We start from the raw sequence: 25,705 nt of genomic DNA, 5'->3' as shown, positions 1-25,705 counted from the left end.
AAAATAGCAACAAACTTGAGTATTTCACCAAGCCTGCGTGGCTGTAGCAGCAGAATCAAAGACGGGAGCATCTCCATTTCTGAGAGTGGGGAAGTGATGTGCCTTTACAGCAATGCCTCTCAGAAAAACAGTAATGAAAGCCATATATCATTCTCAGTTTTTCTACATTACACAATTCGGTTTTACAGAGAAGCTACTCTTAAATTTACAGAGCTCCCAAAAAATGCCAGCTCTGGTTCACAACAAACCTTCAAGGTTTGAAATTAGTCTTTGGTCTGCATTGAAAGAACACAAAATCCTCTCCGTATCTTTCCCAAAGGAAAATGTGTCAGATACCAAATTTTATATAAACCCAAATGCTTTCCGGTCCTGGACTCTTCTCCTTTCTCTGTGCCCTACGTGTGCAAGGGATCAGTGAACACTCTGCAGTCAGGAAGTTATCAGAACAAACATGCCACCATGATACATTTCCATATTGACTCCTGCCACATTTGATCTAAATGCAATTCAATTAAAATCATCAGCACAGGGCACACAGAGATCTAGCAAGTGCCAGTGTTGGACAACACCCCAGAGAGAAGTTCTAACTCTGCTGGCTATCCATGTTCCAGCTGGGGATGTTACAGCACCTTTGCTGGACAGAAATGTATTACAGATTACAGTAGTAGTATTTTTTTGTCTTGGTCCTTTCTGAATCAGAACAGAGTCATACCAAGAAAACAAGAATGGTTTCCTTTTGGTAATGGCATCACTCCCACTTTCAGCTCAGCAGAACTATTACATCTCAAACTTCCAATGATACAGTAGCTTTAGGTATAGGAAAGCTGACATTTGACAAAAATGGTGCTGTGGTTGTCAGTACAATTATTAGAAATACCTGCAGTTAAATTCCATAGGTTACAGAAGAACACAGCACCATGCTAATATTCACTACAGAAATCCTACAGAATGCACAAATGAAAAGCAATGTCCCAAATACTCTCAGAAAATCCACTTGAAAAAACAATATCAAATTTCTTATATTAAGAAATAGATTTTAAAATGATCTTACAAAATTTCTCTTGGACTTGTTATATGTTGTTGTTGTTGTTGCTACCTCCAGACACAACCCTGCAAATTGTTTTATATTGTGATTAAAATAGCAATCAACTGTAAGATTTTATCAGCCAGTAATACCACTTACTGTGCTGGAAAGATAGTATGGAATGGAAGCATTATGCAATCAAAACAAGCTATTTTAGCTCCACTAAAATTTAAAATATAAGCAAGTAAATGAAATGACAAAAACAATTGATACATATTGACATAACTTTACAAACAGTGGAGGATTAATGAGAGGGATAAAAAAAAGAAACCAAAGCAATTTAAAATGCACATCTGAGAGACTCTCTAAAAACAGAAAGAAATGAACCAAACATTTCATTCTGTTCACCTGTGACCAAAATAAAGACTGTTTTGATGGTCATGGAACCTAAAACAAGTGAAAAATTTTGTTTAACTCCCTTTCTGTGTTTATATTTTATCTTCTAGATAAGCCTTCCTTGCAGCCAAGTTTTAAAGTTTTATGATTGTTCTTTGAGCCTTTTAAGTTGGTTTGGGTTATTTCTTGACTTTCAGACAAAGCTTTGTATTCTGCCATGTCTCTACGTCAGCTCATTTATCTTCTGTGACTTCAGAGGAATCTGCACAATGGACCCTGCTTTGCTTTGTTTCTGTACTGCAGTTTAGTCTTTTGATTCCTCCTGCTTGCCTCTGTAATACTGGATTTGCTAATGTTTTTCTTTAATTCCAACAGCAATCAACCAATGGAATGATTTTCTTTTGCAGGAAGTCAACATTTACTTGCCCACCCGTATTTGTGATATTCGATGTAATGTTCAAAGTAGCTGTAACTGCAGCACTTAAGTAAGTTCAAGATAAAAACTGTGTATTTCCTTTACTTGTGTACAGATGAAGCCATGGGAGTATCAGCAAAGCTTCAAGCTAATGCTCTCCAACTCTGCTATGGAGGGGAAAGGTTAATGAACACTTCTCTCATGCCTCTCTTCTCCATGTCATCCCAAAATAATTTTCTTCAGATCTGAACTACTACACAACACAACAGAACAGAGCAGATGCCAAGAACTAAAAGATTATTTATTAATTTACAATTACAAGCCCTAATTCTACAACCTCAGTGTGCACAAACTGTGTAAGACCCTGGGAGTTCTGCATCTCAAGAACTGCATTAAATGCCAATTTTTCTTCACAACATCTGGAACAACTTTGGCTTGGAATTCCATACTCGTAGTTTCACACCTTGACATGGGTATTCTGATTTACATTTTACTTAATACTAGTGTAAGAGAAATAAAATAACATGTTGCTCCAAATTCCCCCTGAAACTAGGCCAGAAACCCATGAAAATAATTCTGTGATAAAGAGCAGAAATCAGTCCAGTGACTACCATTCCCTTTAGGTGATTGTCAGAACATGACCTGATTCTGTACCAGTAACCAGACAGGTTTTAATTAGTCCATCATTCACGACACTGGGGAACTTTCTGTGGTCATTTGTTCTTCCCTTGCAGAGGAGCATCTCAGCGCTTCAGCTCTTGGACACCTTCATGTCTGGTGCCCACATCATCCCTTTACACCACTGCACCTCAGGCATGGTTTGCAATTTCACCCACTTACAGAGGGCTCATGGAGAACTCAGCTTAGGATCACACTCAGCTCTCTATTTGTTACCTTCAGAAAATTACTCTCAGTTCTAAAGCATTTTATTTATGAAACATTTTCTTAAAAACTAATGTGAAGTGGAAACCTTATGTTTAAAGACAGCAAGCCAGAAGTGCACACCAGTGATGCAGTTTACAACAAAACTGGTGAAGGACAGAACCACAGCCAGCACAGAACAGCTCCCACTGGGACCAACGGAGCCTCATTATTTTGTGCCCACTCATCCTTAGTTTTTCAACCTGAGGCACAAGATTTAACCTTTGCATTGGTTGTCTTTTCTATAAATGAAATGTTTCCTTTTATAAGAAATCTTATATATTGACAAAATATGTAACAGGAATTCAAACTCTAGAAAGAGGAGCTACTACTTTTCAGGAAAAGCTTTATATGTTTAGTAAGCATGGTCAGGCAAAATAAGTGGTCCATTATGCACGGGATGTCAGTGTCATAAAGTTTTTAAAAAGGACTTTTGTCAGTCAAAGGGAGTTGGGGAATTACTTTTCTACTAAGTTCTAGATCCTTTTGTAAGAAAGATTATTTATACACACATTAGTGCATTTCAAAACTGCTAATCTGACTTTTCATCATTATATAATCTCACAGTTTTTAAAAGTTAAGCACCTACGGTCTGGACTCCTCATGTATAAGAAATTGCTTGTGTAGTCTTTGTCCAACACTCTCCCTGTTTTAAAAAATTACAAAAGTCACCCTGCCACTAACAATAATAGTTCCCTAATATCTCAAAATGCAAGTTGTAGAAGAATGAAACTTGATGTGAACAGAGGAGGACCAACGACAAGCGTGGAAATATCATGGAGAAATACATAGCCACACACAATTTCAGTTCAGTTTCAGCATTTTCCACACTGCCACTTTATCTCCCTGAAGTTAAATCTCAAAAGTGCAAACTCTGCTCCCAGTCTGAAACCAAAGTCCCAATGCCAAAACCATCTCTTGGCCAGCTTTCAGCAAGGGCAACAAAAGATCTAAAGTACATCTCATGGCCTCTGTGCAGGAGTGAAGCTTCATCATTTGCATGTACATTTCACACAGTAGAGCTTAAAAATGCATTCCACAATCCTATTTATTATTTACCATGATGTCAGACCAGAGGAAAATTTGTGTTTCCTTTCATCAGTACAAAAACCAGGATGTTTGTGGTGGACTCTAAACCTAGCTGGTGACATTTTGATGTCTCAAGAAACTGGACTTTATATGCCTGAAAATTAAAGAAGCAAATTATTTAAAACTCTCTGGACTTCACTTTTTTCAAAATCTATTTAACACACTTTTCATTACATTGGCATATTTTGAAGCTGATGGAGAAGGAGATGACTTTGTGAGGCCATTGGACACAGAGAAAGCTGAGCTTTATGAAAGGAATAAGATAACTGTAAAAAACGCCAATCACTTGTTTTTAAAATCTTAAAAGTTTAATGATAATCAAATTGTTTTAAAAATAGCAATATAATTAGAGTAATAATATTTTGGACAATTTGGATTAGGACAATATGAGACAATAAAAACAGAGAGGTTTGGACAGTCCAGGTACCTTTTTCTGGGCAACACAAGCCCGAAAATGGACCCACGTTAACAGAGGATTAACCCTTAAAAACAACAGCCTGCTGAATATTCATACACCTCATACATGATGCATAAATTCCCTTCAAGCACAGGATTCTGTCTGGTCAGTGTCAGCTTCCTCCTCTGAATCCTGATGGCATCTTCATGGCTGAGCAGGTGGGAAGAAGTTCATTTCTTCTGATGAGGGAGCAATAAATTATTTTTCTCTGAAAGATTGAGGTGTCCTGTGGCTGCTATCTCAGTGCGAGTACCTCATTCCTTTCTTAGAAAAATATCTCACATACATGGTTTCTATTTTAACATTACGTTATAACCTAAACTATATTAAACACACTACTTAAAAAAATTAATACAGCATAGCTTCCTAACATAACACATATAATATTCATTTTAGTATTTGTGAAAAGCCAATCATAAAATCCGCATTTTTCACGACTATGTCTTTGCAAACACACCTGTGAAACTCCTTGTAGATAGGGCCAGGGACTCACACACCGGGAAGCGATGGAAGAGACCATCAGCTCTAGAAAATGGTACTAATTGGCAGAGACTGCTGCTCAGCCAAGGCCGTGGTAAATTCCTGAACTTAAAGAGAAAGAACAAAGACTTAACAGAATTATGAACATCATTTTGTTACATAAAAGAACAAAAGAAAGGGGGGTACATAGTAGAGAGGGACATAGAGTAGGGGATGCATGAAGTGTCTTGTGAGAACCCCGGCTGATGGAGAAAGCAAGAGCGTGATGCGGATGGGAATTAGGGCAAAAATGGGGCTGTGTCCCCCAGCCATGTGAAAGATCCCATGGGAAATGCCCCATGGCCTCTCCCTTTATTCCAACGAAGTTACAGGACTCCTCTGTCTCCTTTTCGGACACAAATCTCTGGCGCTGGGAATTTTCCCACAGGTTCGCAAGCCGACCTTCCCCAGCTGTCAGCACAGGCCTGGCGCCGCAGGGGCCACCCTCAGTAACAGCGGGAAGCCGAAAGTTTGGAGGTCACCCTCAGGTGACAATAAAAACACACTCACTGCCGTGTAAGGAGGCGAGGCTGCCGCTGTGCAGGTCACCCTCAGGTGACAATAAAAACACAACTCACTGCCGTGTAAGGAGGCGAGGCTGCCGCTGTGCAGGTCACCCTCAGGTGACAATAAAAACACAACTCACTGCCGTGTAAGGAGGCGAGGCTGCCGCTGTGCAGGTCACCCTCAGGTGACAATAAAAACACAACTCACTGCCGTGTAAGGAGGCGAGGCTGCCGCTGTGCAGGTCACCCTCAGGTGACAATAAAAAACACACTCACTGCCGTGTAAGGAGGCGAGGCTGCCGCTGTGCAGTCCCCGTGCAAAAAACACCTCACGCGTGGAGCAATGAATAAACACACAGCGTAGGCGAGCTGCGCGTGCAGCCCGTGACATAAAAACCACCCGGAGGAGCGAGGCTGCCGCTGTGCAGGTCACCCTCAGGTGACAATAAAAACACAACTCACTGCCGTGTAAGGAGGCGAGGCTGCCGCTGTGCAGGTCACCCTCAGGTGACAATAAAAAACACACTCACTGCCGTGTAAGGAGGCGAGGCTGCCGCTGGGCAGCGGCGCTGGGGGAGGCCCGGCCGCGCGGGGCCGACCCCGAGCCTACCCCGAGAGCCGGGGGCAGCGCTGCCAACCGCGGGGACCCCGCTTGTCCTGCGGTAAGTACGGAAGGAATGACGGACGGACGGACGGACGGACCCCGCCGGGAGTCGGGAGCGGCTGCGGGCTTCGGTGCGGGGGCGCGGAGCGGGCACTGCGGGCATTGCGGATAGGCCTCAAAGCCCCGGCCGCGGCTGCTGGGCTGGCCACGCCACGCACGCGATAAACGCTTATCCACCACCATACAGACATACAGACATGTATGTATGTGTGTGTGTGTGTGTGTGTGTGTGTGTTTAACACAGAACGCTTTTTTCCCTTCTCCCCCCTCCCTCCCCCAACACCTAGCCAAGTGCAGTGAGGGTTAAAGAGGACAACAGCAGATATGGTTACTTTTTGTTTATTTAAATCCCGCTGACTTTCACCGCGTAACTTACTCGTTTTTACCCCCGGCTTTAAGAGGGTGCAGCAGCTGCTGTTTGATTTTATAAGCAAAAAAAATGCACGGTGTTTGTTTTCTTTAAGCTTTGTAGCAACAGTCCATGTGAGCTCATTTTCCAGGTGCGATTTGCTAATGAAATCTGGTTCCACTGTGTGTATCACTAAACTGCCTTCGTGCCTTTAACTTCAGAAATGCCAATTTTAGGATTTAGCCTATCTGTGACAACCTAATTAGCATTGAGATTATATCAAAGACCTTTGAGAAGTCCAGAGCGGTGTGTGGGGAGCACGGAGGACACAGCAGGTGACAGTCTTGTCAGAGGGGAATTTGAGCTTGTGCCTTTTAAAATAATTTAATGAGACAAACTGGATTTCATAGCAGGGATGATTTCTGAGGATTTAATTCATGCAGTGTTTCAGTGGCAGGTGAAGCTGTCAAGGCCCAGCTGCCTGCCCTGGCCCAGCAGGTGCCATGGAGACCTGCGTGTGTCCCAGCAGCCAGCCCCACCGCCTTGCTCAGGGTGGGCAATTACCGCTCAATGCTGCTGCGGATGTCACCCTCTCACCAAGCACTGTGCCTTTTTCTGAACAATAATTAGCAGAAAGGAAGAAATATGCCATGCAGGGTCACAGAGTATAATGGGGAACTTCAAAACCATAAGAAATGCCATCCAGCCCAGTGATCTGGCACAAGCAGGTCTTGCTCTGTGTTCTGGAAATACTGTCTCATGCCATGGGTGCTATATATAATTAGTTTGCAATTGAGTGTTCTGCTGTAGTACTGCTAGGGGTTTCATTAGCTTGCTGCCTTGTAAAACCAGCTTTATAAGAGCTGATTTTTGTGATTGAAGATGTTTTCTTTACTACTTAAATTTATCTTCCATTTGTGTGTGAGCTCAGTTTCTGAAATTTGCCTTAGGATATGCTAAGTGTGTTTTGCTAGTTGAAAGAAAATTACAGAAGTGTTGATAGACAAGAAATCACTCTGAATGGCTTCTCAACAGGAACTCTTGAAGTTTTAGCAAGAGTTTGTTTTGACAGATAAGTTGGTGCTTTCACTAAATCAGCAGTTTGTTTGCTTAAAAATAGGCTCCCAGAGCTGCAGTTCGGCGTGAATCCTCTTTTTCTGTAATTCAGTATTTTGTGCATTGTGGATGACTGATTCGTACATGCAAACAGAAGGAGGACTTAGAATAGTTTAGACAATTCTTCTGTAGAAGAAGAAAAATATGATATTATTATTAATATTAGTGTGATTGGGCACAAAGAATAGGAAGGAAATTGAGTGTCAGATGTTGAGTAATTGCTAGGATTATTGGAGCAGTAATTATAAAGATCATACTGCAGGAAATACAAGATACAGGAGATGATCATATTCTCTTGAGTTGTGGAAATGCTGCAAAATGTGCAGGGAGGGGTGTTGTGTGAGGCCAGTGAGACCCTGCACTTCCCAGCAAACACCGGCTATGAGGTGTTGGTCAATCTGGACCTTTTTTACTTATTTTCTGCATGGTTCTGGCTTAGTGGAATATCACTGGCCTTGTCACCAGATGAAACTGCTGCAGAGCTGTCTAAGTATTGTCAAATGTTTTATGAGTAGTTAGAATAAAATTAATGCCTTTTGTATAAAATGGGATTATTTCATTATTTTCCCTGATACAGAAAAATAACATGAAGGACGTTATGCTGTGGTTGTCTTTACATGTTTGCTGTCTAAGGACAGCAGAAAATTTGAAATAACCTCAGAATATTTAGTAAATGCACAAATAGGGATGTTAAAAATATGGTAGTTTACTGTTGATGTGCAGGAATAGTGGTTTCTGAATTCCATGTTGCTGAGTAGTTGTATTCCTTGTTGCTGTTCAGGCAATAGGCAGCCTATAAGCATGATTATTTTGCAGGATGATTAAGAATGTTAATAACATATAGTATTCTTAAGAATACTCAGAAAAACATATAGGATATTATCGTGGGAGTATCTCTGTGGATTCTTTAGTGGCTGGACTCTGGGACCCGACACTCTTGTACCCCACTGTGGAATTCTAGTTACAAACTTGCAGCAACTCACAGGCTAAAAAAATGTGTTGTTCACTTGAATTCACAGGCACTGTTTTGTGTGAGTTGAGAATATAATCTTTGTGACCTTGTGCTAAGACATAATTCTGCTCAAATTTTTCAGAGTACAAAATTGTTGAAGACAATGCTGTGTTCATTATTAACTGAAGGTTCAATATTTGCATGTATTTCAGACTGCATGAGTCCTGTGCTCTATTTATTATTTATATTTGTTGTGCTTTGTCAGTGTGTGCTTTCTGTGGTGAATCTTCTTCTTTAGACCCTTTAGACTGCCAATTCTCTGTAGCGGTGGAGCAGAAAGAGTTGAGATTGGAAACTGAAAACAGAGAAGTAGTTTCATTCAGAAGAAAAAACTCATTCCAAGTAAATGGAGCCATAAGTCATGTTTAGGTTGATTTTAGAGATGTAACTGATGGAGAAGTTTTGTTGGTTCTTCTGTGGAAGGGAATGCAGCCTGAAATAAAGGAATGGCGAGAGTGAAGTGTACTGTGATTTGAAGGATTATAATCTCAGGAGAGGAGGAGACACTTCTGCTGAGTCTGCTTTCTCTGGTTGCCACCAAGGCACTTGGAATTTGGGCCACAGGCAGTTTTCAGTGAGGTGACTTGTTCACAGAGAACTTTTTGTTTTGCTGGGAAAGTTGCTGCCTGGACAGAGAGGAACAAGAAATAGTAAGTATCCCCAAAGTGAGCAGGTCTGTCTCAGGCAAACCCCCCCTGTGCATTGTCAAAGGCAGCATTTGCTGTGTTTTGAGCCATCTTCTGTGTTACACATGAAAAAGCCCAGATGATTTTTATAGGCTTGGATGAGTTGCTGCTCTGGTGAATACTGCAGTGAGGAGGGGAGCAGATCTTGGGATTTGTCTGAAGCTGCAATGGGACTTCTATGCTCTGACTAAAAGTCTGGTGTGGGGATAGGAAGGAGTAGCTTCATGGTTCTGATGTGGTGAATTTGATAGAAATTATGTATCCTGTCATGGCTTTCAGTGAAAGTCAAATAAATGGGGTCGACCTGAATCACTGGAATTTAATAATAATAAAAAGACTGACCATGTGGGCTTGAAAAGTTCTTTTGGAGGGTTACAGCATCATATTGGGCTGTGTATAATATATATGCCCTCCTTGTAAAATCCTTTGTGGCTGGAGTGAGTAACTTCTTGATGATTAAATAAAATACTGCCCCAGATTATACATTTTCCATTTTTCCTCACCCAGGTACATATGTTCATTGTTAAAGGGAAGGTGGGGATATACAGGTAAATATTTGTCACTGTTATGGAGGATTGCTTTTGGTCACAGCAAATGCTGGGAACTTACTGACTGGAGTAATTTCTCTGTGGCAGCAGAGAATTATTAACAGCATGAGGAACTCTCATATCCCATCATATTTTTAGGGATATTTGTGTACTGTGGCTTGCTATGATTTGGGTCAGCTAGTAAATGTAGTTTTATTTACTGACTTTCAAAATCTGTCTCACAGCTCCAATACTCTTAGTGTCACTTGGTGTAACTCAGCTGGTCCCATTGCATCTGCATGAATTTATATGAGGTGATGATTTGGCCCAGTAAAAGAATGGAATCAGGCAGCTTTGAATTTGTTCAAATATAAATTTCATCTAAATTAATCTAGATTCACCCTGACAAGAGGAGATAATGCTTTAATCCTGTGCTAGGATTTGGTTTATTTCTGCTTTTTGTAGGAATGTTCCCTCAAGGGGGAGTGACTCATAGCATGCACGTATCAGTGTCTTGTTCTCCAGTTTACTAATTTAACAGCTCATGAATCAGACTGTGCTGCTCAGCACTCCATTCTGCTGCTGGTAATTAATCAGATACGGCTCTAATTACTGACTTTCAGCAGAACTTAACTGTGGTCATCTGTAGCGTCATCTTTATTGACATATTGTAGGAGTATAGGTACCACGGAAAGAACTTGCAGGAACTATCTAATGAAAGTCATGATGCTTTGTCCATCATTAAACCTTTTTCATATAGCTTGAGTGTGGCCTCCCCATCTGGAGGTGACTGCCCTTTTCTGCATTGCCACACGATGTCCCTGTTGTTGGAAGCTTCCCAAGCTGCAGACTGGCATTTCTGGGAATGCACTGCTTGCCTAGGGCTGCTGGAACGTGGGGCTAGAGCTGGGCACACAGACTCTGTGTTTAAACTTTCCCCAGTGTTTGATTTCTCAAGGGAGCTTAGCTGAAAAATCAGTTAACTCTCTTTTTTTCTGTAACTTTGAGTGGTGTTCTAATGATTTGAAAACCCTCAGGTAATTAATACGAGCTGAGATAGCAAATGAATCAAAAAGTTTTGTTTCAAAAAGTTTTGTTTCAAGTTGTCCTAGACCTGTTGAATAGGTGTAGGTGTGCCATATTTGAAATTTTTATATATACATACATATATATATATATATATGTATATATATATATACACTATATACACACACATATATATGAGGTGTTTGTGAGTTCATAGATGCATAATACCTTGTGAGATACGTTTTCATTATGTGTTTATTTACTATTAGTACAATCTTGGTTTGTCGTGGGTTTTTTTTTTCTGTTTTCTTTTTTGCATTTGTTTGGGTTTTTGGTAGTGGTGGTGGTTTGATTTTTGAATTTCCATTGTCAGTATGTCAAGTTATCACTAAAAATCACAGGTTGAAGTCTTTCCCTGGAGTTTCCAGGGTATAAATGAGTAAGAGCTGCAACAGAACTGTCCAACACCTTTGTTTCAGGTGAGGAGTAGTCTGTAGAATTAAAAGCAAAGCAAAAGAAGTCATTCAGTTGAGATGGCAAATAAAGGAACAGCTGTGGAAATACAAACTGCACTTGATCAGAACTGGAGGGAGCACAGGAGAGCTGTGAGCCAGCAATGAGAGCTACATCCAGATGCTGATGTTTTGCTCAGTTTCAGAGTAGAAACACCTTCCCCAACTCTATGGAGATACATTTACAGAATTGCTGATACTGAACAAAAGAACAGTTTTGGTTTTTTCTGACTAAAGAAGCTATACATTTTGCATACAGTTTTCATGTGTAAGTTTTTGTGTCTGCACAGAGACAGTAAACCAGAGGAGAGAGCAGGGTGCAGTGAAAGGAGCTTCCTCCAGCTGCTCCCATCACAGACCACAAAACTGTTGCTGTCTTTCAGTGGCTCTACAGCCAGCAAGTGTTTTCTCCCCAGTATGTCTCCCCTAGTATGATGGAAGGTATGAGAAATGAGGAAAGTAGAATAAAAACATTATAAAACAAATGTTGTATTCAGTACTAGATACTGGAGGTACAGGTAGCACTTAATGCTTCAAAGGATTTTCTCAGTAAAAGGGTTCAAAAGTCAAAGGTTCAAAAAGTCACAAATTACAATATTAAGACTTGTTGCTTGGTGCACCGAGTGTTGTTCCGTTGATACAGTCCCAGTCTTCAGGTTGTAAATCCTCCATAAATTAACTGATCAGTTTGGCAGCTATAAAACATGGACTTGACATGGATTTAACCATTATTATTAAATTTTTCTAAGTCAGAGAAAGGGGGGAGGGAAAAAGGGACTGTAAGAACTGGGAACTATAAGAGGTGGGCTCTGAGCTACAGCTACAGTGCAGAAGGAGAATGAGATTTGGCTGATCAGAACACACAATCTGTGCTGGGTTTGGTCTGTTATCCCAAAACTGGGTTCTGAAGTTTGGGATGAAGGTGTCTCCTGCAGGAAGCCTGTTCCGTTAGACAGGGGAACTGGAGGCCAGGAAGGAGAGGAGAGTGGTGTTTGTATGATAACACAGGTGTGAGCAATGTAGAGATTTCAAATTCTAGGAAAATACTTTGGATTTGCAGACATTGATGTGGGACACAGTTGTTTTTATCATGCCAGTTGTATTCTGGATTAGTTTTAAAAAGAGTTATAAATAGCTCCAAGCACAGTGGATTTAAACTGATTTTTGCTACATTTTTAGTAGATGACTGACAGTTTAACCAAATTATGTCAGGGTTGTTTGTAAACACCCCTGCAAGGCTCCTCATAGCATGTCTCCCTATGCATTCCCCCGTGCACAGCTTTTTAATGCCCTGGGGATTTCCTGACACAGCTGTGCTTCCTCTTCCCTGCTGCTCCCTGTTGGTGGTGATCCATTGCTCTGCAGCCCAGCAGAGAAGCCACACATACCAGTGCTGATCATCTGGCTGGAAGTGTTTGCCAGCTGGCTGATCCTCAGTGCTGCCTGCCCAGCTCCCAGGAAGTCACACTTTAGGATTGGGTGCTGCACGTGAGGTTTTGTCACGTGTTGCAGAGGTTCATTGAAAGAAGTTATTTTAAAAAAAATTTTGCTTTTCTAGCAGGCCTGTGGGTTCTGACGTTATCAACTGCCACAAAGACAGAACAAAAACATTTCTGTCTAATAAAAGCAAGTTAAAAATTGAAGCAAAAACACTTGTCAGGTTTTAGTAGTAGGAATGTAAATTCCTAGTATATGTTGTAGCCATGTCTGTGTGTGGGGAAGCAGAATGTGTTGATGTTCTCCTAATTAATGTCCAGGAACAGCTGTGCTGAATGCTGGGCCAGGACTGATCTCTGGAGACTGCGCTGGTGCTCCAGGAACACCCAGTCCTGGAAACAGCTCCTTTTAGTTCAGGAACCAAGGGCAGACTCCTCTTTCTCAAGTTTGTCTTTTGTTTTAATTTTTTTTCTTCAGGGAGGAGCAGTAAAGTTTTGCTGTCAGAATGAGGAGCAGGATCCCTGTCATCCTCCTGGCCTGTGGCTCCTTTAACCCCACCACCAACATGCACATGCGTTTGTTTGAGCTGGCCAGAGACCACCTGCACCAGACAGGTCAGTGAGGCCTGGGAAAAGCAAGAAAGAGTTTTAATACTCACTTAGATCAGCTCTTACTTTACAGCTGGGTTCATTTTAATATTCTGTACTGATATTAATGTAAAGTCTTCATGGGATTTTCAATATAGAAAGTCTGGTGTTACCTCAGTGTATAAGCAAGTAAATGAGTGCTCATGCAAAGAGAGTAAAAGTTTTATCAGCAGTTTGAGGATCCTGCTCATGGCACTGGCTGAACCTTGTGAAATAATATGGTTAATAATATTGAAACTTAGGGAAATCTTTTATGTTCCCATTCCATGCTTTTCTGATACAATGTGTTTCAATATGAAGAAGAGTTCCAGATCGCAGTTTTGACAGCCAGAGGAAATTGGAGAAAAGATGAAACGTTAATTATTCATTATCTGTCTTCACTAAGAGGCACTTTATCTATCCCAAAAAAAGATCAGAAAAGCAAGATGCCACAGGCTAGAATGTTTTGGCAACAAAAGAGCAAGGTGGTAACATCAGGAATTTAAGAAAGAATCAGAAATGCTACTGGAAAGACTTGAACTCTAAGCTTGAGCAGCTCCTTAGTTGCTCAGGGATTTTTTATTTTTTTTCCATCTGCAGCTAATATATGCAGTTATGTTTCTGGAAGTGGTTGGGAGGGAATAATTATTTATTATCTGACAGAGAATCTGACAGAGAAGATCCTAGGGAGGTGGTTCAGTAGGAACCTAAACAGCAAATAATAGTAAAAGGAATTTGGCTGTCAAATTTATCAGGGGGAGAGAACCTGGGAACCCACTGATACCAGTGTGCAGTAAAAGCAGCAGCTGCATACTCAGAATATCCTGTGAGGAAATTTTGACTGTCATGAGGAGGAATTACACAGCTGGCTCTGAGAGCAGCCTCTACAAGTCTCTGTTTTCCTAGAACTAACATTATTTTGTTGCTCCTGAGGGACTAGAAATAAAGGGTTAAAAAGAGATTTTTCATTTACTTTTTTCACTGTAGTTTTATAACTGAATTCTGCTGCCCAGATATGCAAAGAGTAGTATGAGACCAACTGGTAATTCTGTTAAGTCATAAATTGTAGTCCAGTAACATTTCTCTTTGCCTTTAAAGAAAGACTGAACTGGGAAATTAATTATTATTCTGTCTGAATCAATTTAATGTCTGGTCTGCCCCAGGGTCAGTTTAGAAAGACTCCACCCCTTACTCAATGTAGCTTGCTTAAAATCTGGTAATAATCATATTAAAAATGAAATTTTGAAAGGTTGAAATGGAAATTGTGCATTATATTACACCTGATGTCAATGCCTAGTTCTGGGTAGGGTGTGACTTGCCTTTTGGCTTCTCATTTTAATTTGTGAAGCCTTACAAGTGCAAGGCCTTTCTGCATTGGATAATCCTTCTTTGGTGTCTGGGTTGCCTACAGCAGCAGTTGTCTTTGCACTTCCTGAAAGCTTCACCCAGTGTGGCAGCAAGGTCAGAGCCCTCAGTTTGCCTGCAGAAGCTTCCCCATCCTGAGCAGAGGAGCTCCAGAAGCAGCTGGATGTGTTTGTACTGTGTGTGGGGGTGTATGGTTTGTATGTATGGGCACTCAAACCCCTCCTGTGGCCCTTCCTCGACAAGGAGTGCAGTTTCTCAAGCTGAAGGGGTTGGCAGCATGCTATAAAAATGACTGATTCTGGATGCCTCTTTTATAGTAGAACCATTCCTACCCAGCAAATTTGTTGGTCATTCTCTCATGGTTTCAGCTTTGTTTCCACTTGGGGTTTGCAAGGAAGGAGAGGAGAAATTGGAGCTTATTTGCTGAGAAGAAGCAGCAGCTGGAGCCAGGGAGATGATGGGGGAGCTGGAGAAGAGGGGTTGTGTGACTTGAGGCAGCAGTGATTCCCTTTCAGAGGGAAGAGTGCACTTTGGAGCTGACATCCACACTGGGTGCCTGAAATGAGTGAGGAATTAATTAGTGAGGGATGTGTTTCCTAGGCTTGGGAATGGCTTCATCTTCCTGCTGCTTCAGTAGTGCTTCTCCATCACAAATCAGGCTGAAATGATGATGTGGGCCATGGCTTGGCTGGAGTTCAGTCACCAACCCTGGAAGTGTTCAAAGGACATGTGGATGTGGCACTTGGGGACATGTTCTAGTGCTGGGTGACTGGTTAGACCCAGTGATCTTTTCCAGCCTCAACAGTTCAGTACTGTGTGACTTCAGAGTCAGGTTTCACTGCCATGAATGATGTGACTATCCCTGATGTGGATCCTGACTGAAGTCTCCAGTAATTCTGTCTGCCAGCTTTTTGTACATCACGTCAGTTTCTAATGCTGCCTAATCTTATTTTTCATACATCCCTATTTTAAGTAAGCCATTTTATTGGGTTTCTTTAAGTGCAGTTTCATTGCCACATGACAAGTAATTCATCCTTTTTCTGTTAATATCAGCCAATAAATCTTGTCATGCTGCCTTTTAAATATAACACACATAGCTGTGTGCCTGAATGACTCAAATCATTCTCTTTATCTGGATTTTCTGTCTATTCATTTGAATCTGGCACTTTACACATCCTCAGACAAAGCTAAACTTTTCCAATATTCAGTCCCTTGTTTTAAATTTGTTTTTTGAAACTTGCAGTGACTGTGGCAGATGCCTTTAGAGTCTATGAATACCTAATATCAAGCACTTTTACATCTCTGTGACTGTATTCCTCATTTGGCCATAAAGACCAAAGAAATAGTACTACATCAATCTATCTGAGATATTTTTACATAATCTTGTTTCCCAAGTGTTGCCAGTGAAGGCTGCTTACATCCCCAAGCTTCCAGGTGAGACCAAAAGTGATGCAGGTCAAAGGAGGAGGGTGTGAAAGACAAGATGTTTTCTCTGTAGCAAGACAAATGCCAGGGGAAGGTGAAGGCTAATTAGTTATTATCTTACAAAAACTGGGGAAAATGGGATGCCATTACTGGGATGCTGTCGCAGTCTGGCTCTCTGCAGCCCCGAGTCTGGTCCAGCCAGGGGGAATGTGGCAAAAACAGAGGGACGGGAACAATGGACTTGCCCAAAAATAAAGAACTTTAATAGCAATATAACAAACACAGAAGCCTCATCTGAGGGTCAAGAGGGGGATGTGGAGAACATAACAAGATACAGGGGTATTCTGAGGGTGAGGGCCCAGTCACCAGCCCGAGCTCAGAACATGACCTTGAACGTGACGGGTTCTGAACTGACTGAGAGCAAGAGCCAGAAACATGACCCAGTCTAGAATAGTTCCATTCACATCCCATTAACATCCTGACTCCCATGAGCCATGACCTGACCAGGTATCTCCCTTTCAGTATCCCACTTCCCATGGTCTCAGGTTGATGCCTCCTGTATATCCTTCCAAGGCTAAACCACTGCTCATCCCAGCTGGCTGCATTCCTACAGCTTCTGTCAAATGCATTCCTGTTCACTTGGTAGGGTAACACCAGGAAGCTGCAGAGCTTCTCTTGGGGATTTTCCCTTGACACTGAGAGGAAAATGAGTAGTGAGAAAGAGTTCAATGTACAAAAGTGTTTCATTTATTTGCTTTTCTGTAGTAGTTATTTACTTTTGTTATTGATTTCTGGCATAATTTCTCCCAGTGAATTACAGACTTACTACCAGAAGAAATTAATCTTTAGAAGTGCCACCAAAATACATAAGCAATTTTGTATGAATTGACATTTGATAAATTTGCTTTAGTATTAATAAGCTAATTAAGCAGTACAATTTGTTAGTGTTTGTGACAATTTACAGTGACACCTTGATAACAGAAAACTAAATACCTATTTTCCTTAATAATCTCCTTTAACATGTTTGAGGGACAGTCTTTGTTTCATTCCTTTTGTTATATTTAGTTTTCTGAGCACTAGCCAGTTCTCCTAAACAGTTCTTAGATAATGTAAGCTCATAGCAACAGGAACTTTTTGCTGCTTTTGGTAGGTAGGTATATTTTGAAAAACAAGCCACTTGAGGGCCTGGAGGACTTTTACATATATTTAGGGCAAGCAATAATAACAAACTACATGATGAAAACAAATAGAATTCCAGAGAAATAGAATTTGAAGATAATTCTGGACCAAGGAAGGTATGAAACAACCTGCAATAATTTATGGGAGAGAGAAAAGAATTGCAATGGACATTAATAAAAGCTCGAGGTGACAGAATTTAATTATTTCGTCTTCACACACCTGCCAAAACTGAGGGGCATATTTGAACAAGTGAACTTCTAAATTACTGAATTGGAAAGAAGTTATTTAGAGCCAGTAATAAAATTATTTCCTATATTTTGACAACTAAACTTGTTTCTGTGTGGAAGGCTCTCGTGCATCCTGTTTGCACAGTGCTGGTTACTCCATCGAGAATCTTCTCAAGCCATTCCTGTGTTTGACTCTCTGAAGTGTTACCAACCTTGCTTTTTCTCTTCCGGTTGGTTTCATTTCTGCTTGGGAACAAGGTGATATGGCACCAGAAGCTCTTATCTCATCTCATTTATGCAGCTCTAGAGCAGATTAGAGACTGAAATCTTTCCATCTCAAAGGATGTGGCAGACCCATATGCTTGGTTAGCACGAACTCACAGAAGTATGATTTTTTCATTTAATATCTTCATTTAAGTTATAAGGGAAGAACTTATATCCGTAGAAACGTGAAGAAACTGAAACATGGCAAATAAAATCATCATGTAGGGAAAGCCTTTTAATAAGGTTAACGTTGTAGTGAATTCAAACTGCACTTTGGAAAAAAGTTTCCTTCCCTTTAAACGAGAAATGAATTTAAACTGTAATTTCTTTCCCTTTAAATGACAACTTGTTATAGCACTGTATAATACCAGAGTATGAGAGAATAATTGTTGTTCATAAATCAAGTGGAATTATTTCCAATTTCAAATCAAGAGATGGACTTAATTATATACACATCTCTGCATGATTCTGGAAAATTTTATCTTGCTCATTTTGCCTGTAATGAGAATATTTTAAAACAGAGGATGGTTTGAACTGACATCTTAAGAGGATGTAAATCTCATTGAATCTTACTGCTGGTGTAAGTCCGATTCAGTGAAGTTCTTTTGAAAATTTTATTACATCAAAATAAATGTGACATTGCTAGAGTGACATTTTCGTGTTGGAATATTAAATTGTCATGTACCAGTATCAGAAATGTCAGGGGTGCTGTTTTCCTTACAAAGCAATAAAGGTAGCATGCTGCATTGAAGTGTCTCTGTTAAAATAATGAATTAGAAAAAAGGAAGAGGATTTTTTTCCCTCTTCAGTAGCATATTTATCATAGTTATTTAAAATGCATGTGCTACATTAGAAATAATTTTGTTCCTTTCTGTTCAGTTGAAACACTCTTCCTCTCCTCTCAATTTCTCAGGGCTTGCAGCTTGTGGTGGTGCTTTATTTTTGTTTCCTGGTTAGGGGCCAGAACTGCAAAATCTGACCAGTCTGTTGTGTTAATGGTTATATTGTGTTACAGGGGTAGAAAACCAGGGGCATATTGTCAAATGTATTTAACATGGTCAGCCAGATAGAAAGGCATTTAGTGGCTGCTGAGCTGATGTGTGGAGCACAGTGCTCCAAGTCTTGTTTTAGACTCCATTAGCCCCATCTTTGTGCTTGAATCTTCTGATCTGTTTGAATCACATCTATCACAGCTGCAGTATTATGCTGTAATTTTTGCTTTAACAGAAAGAAAGGCACAATAAATGATAAATAGTTTCTGATAAATAGCAATGATCAGATATCTAAGAACAAAGAAGTGGTCACTTAAGTCATTCTTTGCTCTGGCTATATCAAAGCTGTACTAACTGGACTATGAAAATTAATTCTATCGAGCAGTTTTGATAGTTTGTAACATCAATTATTACTATGCCTACATGGTTTAAAATGGTCTGTTTACTCAGCTTTCCTTTTTGGATCATTTATTAGGATAAACATGATAGTAATTGTGAGCAGTTCATAGAGGAACAAAACATTTGCATTTTAATTTTGTAATTGCTGGGAATTAATTAATAACAAAACCCAAATCAAGTTGTTCATAGCATCTCAAACCTTTGACCTTTACCATGACGTTACCCTTTGAAGAGGTTGGACTAGGTGAGCGCCCAAGGCCCTATCCACCCTAGATTTTCAAGATTCTGTGAAGAGGACCTAATTTTCTTTTTTTTCTTTTTTTTTTTTTTTCCCCAAAGGAAGATATCAGGTGATTGAAGGCATAATGTCTCCTGTCAGTGACAGCTATGGGAAGAAAGGCTTGGTGTCAGCAAGGCACCGGGTGGCGATGGCCAGACTGGCCCTGGAGACGTCTGACTGGATCCGGGTGGATCCCTGGGAGAGCCAGCAGGACACGTGGACAGAGACAGTGAAAGTATTAAGGTGATTACATTATCTTCTTCCTGTTTTTATGAAATTACTGACTGCCAAAAATCTGCCATGTCAATGCACAGAACTTGCTCCTCTAACACCTAGGCAAGTCAGGACTCCCCACCAGGAATCTTTCATTTGCTTCCCCCAGACCTGTACAATAACTGCTCTTTGGAAAAGGTGCTACAGAAGGTAACAGATGCCATTAAACTGGAAGCCTTCGTGGAAGTCTACAGCCAATGTGCTGTAAGAGCTATCACTGATTCTTCATTTTTATACCCATTTTCTAGGTGACTTTCTGAGTGGAAACAGGTGTTCAAGGCTCTAAATTGTGCTCTCCAACAGCTGCCCCAAAAGCTCTTGTAGCTCTTTGTGAAAGCAGTTAAAAGCCAGACCTGTTACTTTACAAAAGCATCCATTAGAATTCATTGGAAACTTACAAGACAAAGTAGAGTCTTTTAGATCTGCTTTTATTTGCTTCCTTGAAGGAACACAGACATCCAGTTGCTCCTTTTGCCCCTTCCCTCCAGGCAGCAGAGCAGGATCAGCGTGGGAGGTTTTCTATCTTTGCAGAAAACTCTATTCTTTCTCTAATCATAACTGTATCTCCCAGTTTGAGAAGTCACCAAGTCCTGTCCTACCCAGTATGGCCTGGTTATTAGGCTTTTGTCCTAAACTTCAGTTCAGTCAAACCATTTTCCTCCAGAGAAGCTGCCTCAGATCTTGCAGATCAGGTGATCCTACTTTGGTCTTGCACAGCTCCAACCGAAGTGAGTACTGCTTGCAAGACAGGGTTTGTAAATTACAAATCCACTTCAGAGTTCTTCAGGATAAGAAATCAGTAAGCAAAACCTATATGAATAATTTTCTGCTCAGGCAATGTGGTATGAACAGCCTAACTTCCCATCTGCCTAGAAAGTGAACCTCTAGTTATATTAGGAAATCCACAAAGCGTTAAAATGGCTGCTTGTTAAGGAGAGAAATGAGCTTAAATTTTGTTTTGTCCACAAATGCCGATGTGTATTAATGAGCTGAACCAGTGCCATAATCCAGTGCTGAAACTTGTCCCTTGAATGGGGAAGCAGCATTTTGATGAAATGCAGGTGTTTGTGCTTTACACTGTATTTTAAGTATCACAGGTGAAAAAAAGATTAAAAAAGATCAGATCCTTACTAAGTATAAACAGGCAATATTTTATTGTAGAGTTGTTGTTCTTCACATGCATTCAGAGTTAATCTGTAGGTTTTTCACTCCTCAAAAAACCAAGGACTAACTACTGCCTTCACAATAAGGTCCCTCAGGTAGGAAACTTCAGTACCAATAGAAAGAGATTTTCCCATTGCAAGGCAGAGGAAATCATTATTGTACCTAAATGTCTCTTCTCATCTCTTCTAGTAGTTTGAGTTGTACACTTACCTGCAGTAGAACATTTAGTCCTGAAACACATGAATGGCCTTTTCCTACAGTACTTGTTTTAACTGAGTGTGATAAAAATGTCACATCTCATCCAGACCTGTGGATTTTGCAGAGGATCCCAAGTAGTTGTGACACAAAAGAATTTAAAGCAGCAAAGCTCAAATCCCACTTATGGCAGTGCTAATAAATGAGTATGGAAATCTTGGAGATTATCCCAAGGCTTTTCTTAGGGAGGAGGAGGGAACACAATGGAGCTGTTTTCCACTTAGCGGCTGTTGATGCATATTCCTAGACAAGGAAGCAGTATTGTCAGTAGGCAAAGGACCACGTTCATTGCTCCTATGGATTTGATTGGCATGCAGCTACACCACACAGTAATTAAAAATTGGCAAAGATCTGCATTACCCAACTTCTGTTGAGTTGTGCTTGTGATTTAGCTCTATAGTTACTCAAAGCTTCATACACAGTTCAGAAAATGCTTGAGAAGCTGGCAGAGGGGGTTGTCCTTTTTGCTCCAGCCCTTGAGCTGCTGAGCAGACCTGGGGCAGCTCAGATTTTGCAGTGCTTGTAACATTGGTCCTGCAGGGAGCTCTTTGCCAAATGTTTTTGGTTTTGAATCCTGGCCCAAGAATGTCAGAGCACGACACACAGTCGGTGTGCTTGGCTATACATAGCAGCAGCCTGTTTACAGCAAGGCAGGGTTAAAATTAGGTATGTGGGAAGGCACAGACCAAGCTCCTGGTACCCACTCTCTGCTGCCATATGTGCCTCACCTCTTGGCTGTGCAGTTTTTCTGGCCAGTGGCTGAGCACCAGAAATCACTGGAGGCTGCTTTGCAGCCTGCCTGGGTGTAGGTTCTTGACACATATGCAGCTTATTCCTATGGCTAAAGTGCACAATTAGAAGAGTGTACTTTTAAATCACTAACCTGTGAATTCCTTCCTTACAGCAGACATTCTGAGGGTCAGCTGGGACTTTGCACATGCACTGGATCCAGACTGTTCCTTGAAACTCAGAACATTTGTGATGCTGTAGTTGGATAAGAGCTGGTGGTCACTGTGGCTCTATACATGCTGCACTGAAATTGCACACAGCTTTGATTCTGTCTGCTTGCCCTGCCTGACCAGGAGCTTGTACAATGTTGGCTTGTGCAAATGTGAGCAATGCTTAGGCCTGGCTCAGGATGGTGCAAGGCAGGGACTGTTCTAAACAAGCAAGGTTATGCTGATTTGGGAAGAAAAGGCCACTGCCATGAGGTAGCAATACCATTATTGCAGGGGGGCCCAGGGATGAGGAGTGATAAAGGATAAAGTAGCAGAAACCTGGAAAAACATGCAAAGGGATCCTTAACTGCCTTCCTGAATCTGGACTCAGTAAAATTAGAAGCACAGCAGATGTCAAAAGTCTTATGAGAATATTTAGTTTCTTGGAATTGTGATTCTTCTAATTAAAATAAACAGGAAAACAGCAAGGTAAAAACTCACAGAACATATTTTTATGGAGAAGAGGAGGAGAGGGAACAAGAATGTCTCCTCCTCAAAACAGAGCACATGCTACAAAAACACTCTCATGAGGGTTGTATTTAGTCAAGAAATTACAGCTAGTGATTGAGGTGAGATTTAGTCCTGTTTCGTGCAAAAAAACTCCTCTATGTTTTAAATGTAGTAGCTACCAAAATTGCCATAATGGTAGAATTTCAAAAAGAATTTACAAACCAGGATGCTATTAAGTAGATTTCATGTGAATTCCACAAAATGTAACTACATTGATGCTAATCTCATGGCAGCACGAATGTGCCAAATTCCTAAAAAATGGTATTCCAATCAAAAGGGCATAAAATCAGACCCTGTTCTGGAAGGGCAAAGTGCCAGGTAATCACTTTGTTGCATCTCTGAGAATTACCTCACACAGGAACCTTTATTTTAAATGCAGGCACCATTATAATGAAGCACTCAGAACGTTCCAGTCCAAGGAGTTCACAAGAAACAAACATCCCACAGAAAGCTCCACAGGGGACTCCCTTTCTTGCCAGCAGCCAGGTTGGTTCTTGACTGTAAACATAATGCTGTGTTTATCATTAAAAACTCTACAGCTTTACCAGATTAGTAGTGAGAAAATTGAACATAGTAGCTGGTGAGTTTTGAGGGTTGGAGCTGTGTGCCAAAACCAAGCCATGCCAAATGGCAACATAACTGCTGGGGCAGTTCTGTACTACTCCCACACAGATAAGAGACCCTGGAGTTCTATTAACTCTTGATTTTATAAGCAACTCTTTAGATCTGTCAGAGATGTACATTGTGGCCCTGCTTGTTTTGTAAAGCACAGATTTCATTAGTAAAAAATACGAAAAATACAGGGATTGCTTACAATTCTACTTCTAGTGTTAGACAATGGTCAAAGTGCATAGATAGCACAGTAGTGATGCTGCCAAGTTGATGCTTGCTGGCCGGAAAAGCTCCTCTTGGCAGTAGAGGCACGGCAGGCTCTGGAAACAATGTCAGTTTTCAGTTCTCTATCTAATAATCTTCCCTAGCCCTATGGCTTGCCAGGATGCTGCTGAATTTCTGATACATTGCCTTTTTCCTCTACTGTTGTAGCATCTCTTGGACATGAATAATACATTTCAGTTGTTCCTGGTTGTTAAGGAGTTGTATCTTTACAGTTGGTGGAGGAAAGGAGTCACATTTTTGACACATCATCACTGGAATGTTTCTGAATGTCTCCTTTAAGGTGTTTGTAGAAGACTTGCAGATGTGCTAACCATCAAATGAGTGTAAAGTGAAGGCAAACCACCATCTTTCCTCTTTATTTCACATGAGTACAAGGCTGTGAAGCTACCTGGTCAATGTTTGTACAATGCTCAGGTGGAATAATGATGAGTGCTGTGGGAGAAGTTTGAGGAAAGAGTTCTGTGCTGGGGCTTAGGCAGGGAAGAGCAAATAAGAAATAGAGACAATAAAGAACAGCAGGGCAGGATAGTGTGTAGTAGCCAGGTTCAACCAAATCTAATCTTTATGCTAAATTATTTCTCTTTATTTCCTTCTTCCTTTTTATGGATTGCTTGAGTGGAGTAAAAATTCTCCTTTAACTGTGTACAGATAATACTCAATATGCTTTGAATGATGATGAAGTAGGTGATAAAGTAGTTGTGACCAGACACATGAAAACCTAAACTGAATTTTTCTTGCAACCTTCTGAAAAAAAACCTGGAGTAAAGGTAAATTATTTAAAAAATAAATTTTATTAAAAAATCTTAAGTGATGAGTTAAACCTGATTTTGAATATAAACTTCCTAGAAGACTGAGAAAGGATAAGACATCTGTTATTTCCTTTTGTCTTTCCAGTTATACCAGAATTAAAGCTGCTGTGTGGGGCTGATTTTCTACAGACATTTAAGACACCCAATCTCTGGAAGGAAGAAGACATCAAAGAAATAGTGGGGAAGTTTGGTTTGGTCTGCATCAGCCGGGCTGGCTCTGATCCATCGCAGCTCATCCAGGAATCAGACCTTTTATCTAAATTTCAGCATAATATTTTTCTAGTGAGAGAGTGGATCCAGAATGAAGTCAGTGCGACACAGATCCGCTCTGCCCTGTGCAGAGGGCTGAGTGTGAAATATCTGATTCCAGACTCTGTCATTGCCTACATTGCACAGCACAACGTCTACACAGCGGAGAGTGAGCGCAGGAACCAGGGGCACCTGCTGCAGCCTCTCAGGCTGAAAACACAGCAATAAACCCTCTGAGGGACTGATTTCTGCCCTGTGTGCTGTGTCAGACCACCACCCTTGTCATGGAGATTCCTTGGGAAAGTTGTTTCTTATTAATAATGAAGGGAAAGTCCAAAATTTCTTGAAATCATGCAGTGTTTTAAATCCATGAATCTGTGTGTAGTAGTGTTCAAGAAAATTGGGATGCTGAGCTGTGTAGCTTAAAATATACAAAGAATAGCTTCTTTGTGAACATAAAAGCAAGGAGATCTTCACAATAAATATTCTTAGTATTTCAATAATTTCAGTCAGTCAATAAGTATGATTTAAGGGTCAAATATAGTACTTTTCTAACTTATAATTCTGCAATCCTTACTGTTCTAAACCTGCAAAATACAATAACTTGAGAGAGAGAGATATGTTTAAATATAAATTACTTCTAAACTTTGACTTTATAAGACCCTGAATCAATTTTTGGATTTTTGGTGGTTTGGCCAAAACATGGAAATTAATTTTTCTTCCATGCAAGCGCTTAAAAATGCACGTGCTACTACTGCTACTTCTAAGGCTCCAGGTTCTCAAATGACAGGCAGTCCTAATCCCCACATTTAAAGGGGTGTCTTGGTTTGAAAAGACAGGTGTCTTTCAAACCCCCTCCCTCTGAATTATTATAAATGTGAAATTAAGAGGCTCTCAGGCAAAGATAGGGGAGTAGTAATAACAGTTCTTTACTAATACGTATAAATAATAAATTTAAAAACAAACTAAAAACTACAACTTAATAGGGAAATGAAAATAAAATGTATTAGTATGAAAACGCTGACAGGGCCAGAATAGGAGCTGCCCCCTGTGTGTCAGGGTGGTGGCACAGTCCCATCCCAGGGTGGCTCAGGGTGGTGGCACAGTCCCATCCCAGGGGGCTCAGGGTGGTGGCAC

At 40.7% G+C, this 25,705-nt stretch overlaps 1 protein-coding gene across 5 annotated transcripts; it reads left to right on the top strand.

The window, feature by feature from the left end:
* The first annotated feature begins 5,891 nt into the window (after positions 1-5,891).
* NMNAT3 (nicotinamide nucleotide adenylyltransferase 3) lies at positions 5,892-25,219 on the top strand. Of its 5 annotated transcripts, none has more exons than XM_050977998.1 (5): positions 5,892-5,989; positions 13,134-13,270; positions 19,473-19,656; positions 22,993-23,099; positions 24,405-25,219. In XM_050977998.1, exons 2-5 carry the CDS (start codon positions 13,162-13,164, stop codon positions 24,794-24,796), a joined length of 792 nt encoding a protein of 263 aa, XP_050833955.1. In that variant the 5' UTR covers positions 5,892-5,989; positions 13,134-13,161; the 3' UTR covers positions 24,797-25,219. The 5 variants fall into 5 exon arrangements, with proteins under 5 accessions (XP_050833955.1, XP_030082727.1, XP_018768806.1 ...); XM_030226867.2 differs by having other exon boundaries at positions 5,979-6,062; XM_030226868.2 differs by lacking the exon at positions 5,892-5,989 and adding an exon at positions 6,108-6,190.
* Positions 25,220-25,705: the final 486 nt, after the last annotated feature.

Source organism: Serinus canaria, chromosome 9 (genome assembly GCF_022539315.1).
Source record: "Serinus canaria isolate serCan28SL12 chromosome 9, serCan2020, whole genome shotgun sequence".
NCBI classification, from domain to species: Eukaryota; Metazoa; Chordata; class Aves; order Passeriformes; family Fringillidae; genus Serinus; species Serinus canaria.
The sequence above is the reverse complement of the archived record's forward strand: the minus strand, read 5'-3'. Positions and strand labels throughout refer to the sequence as shown.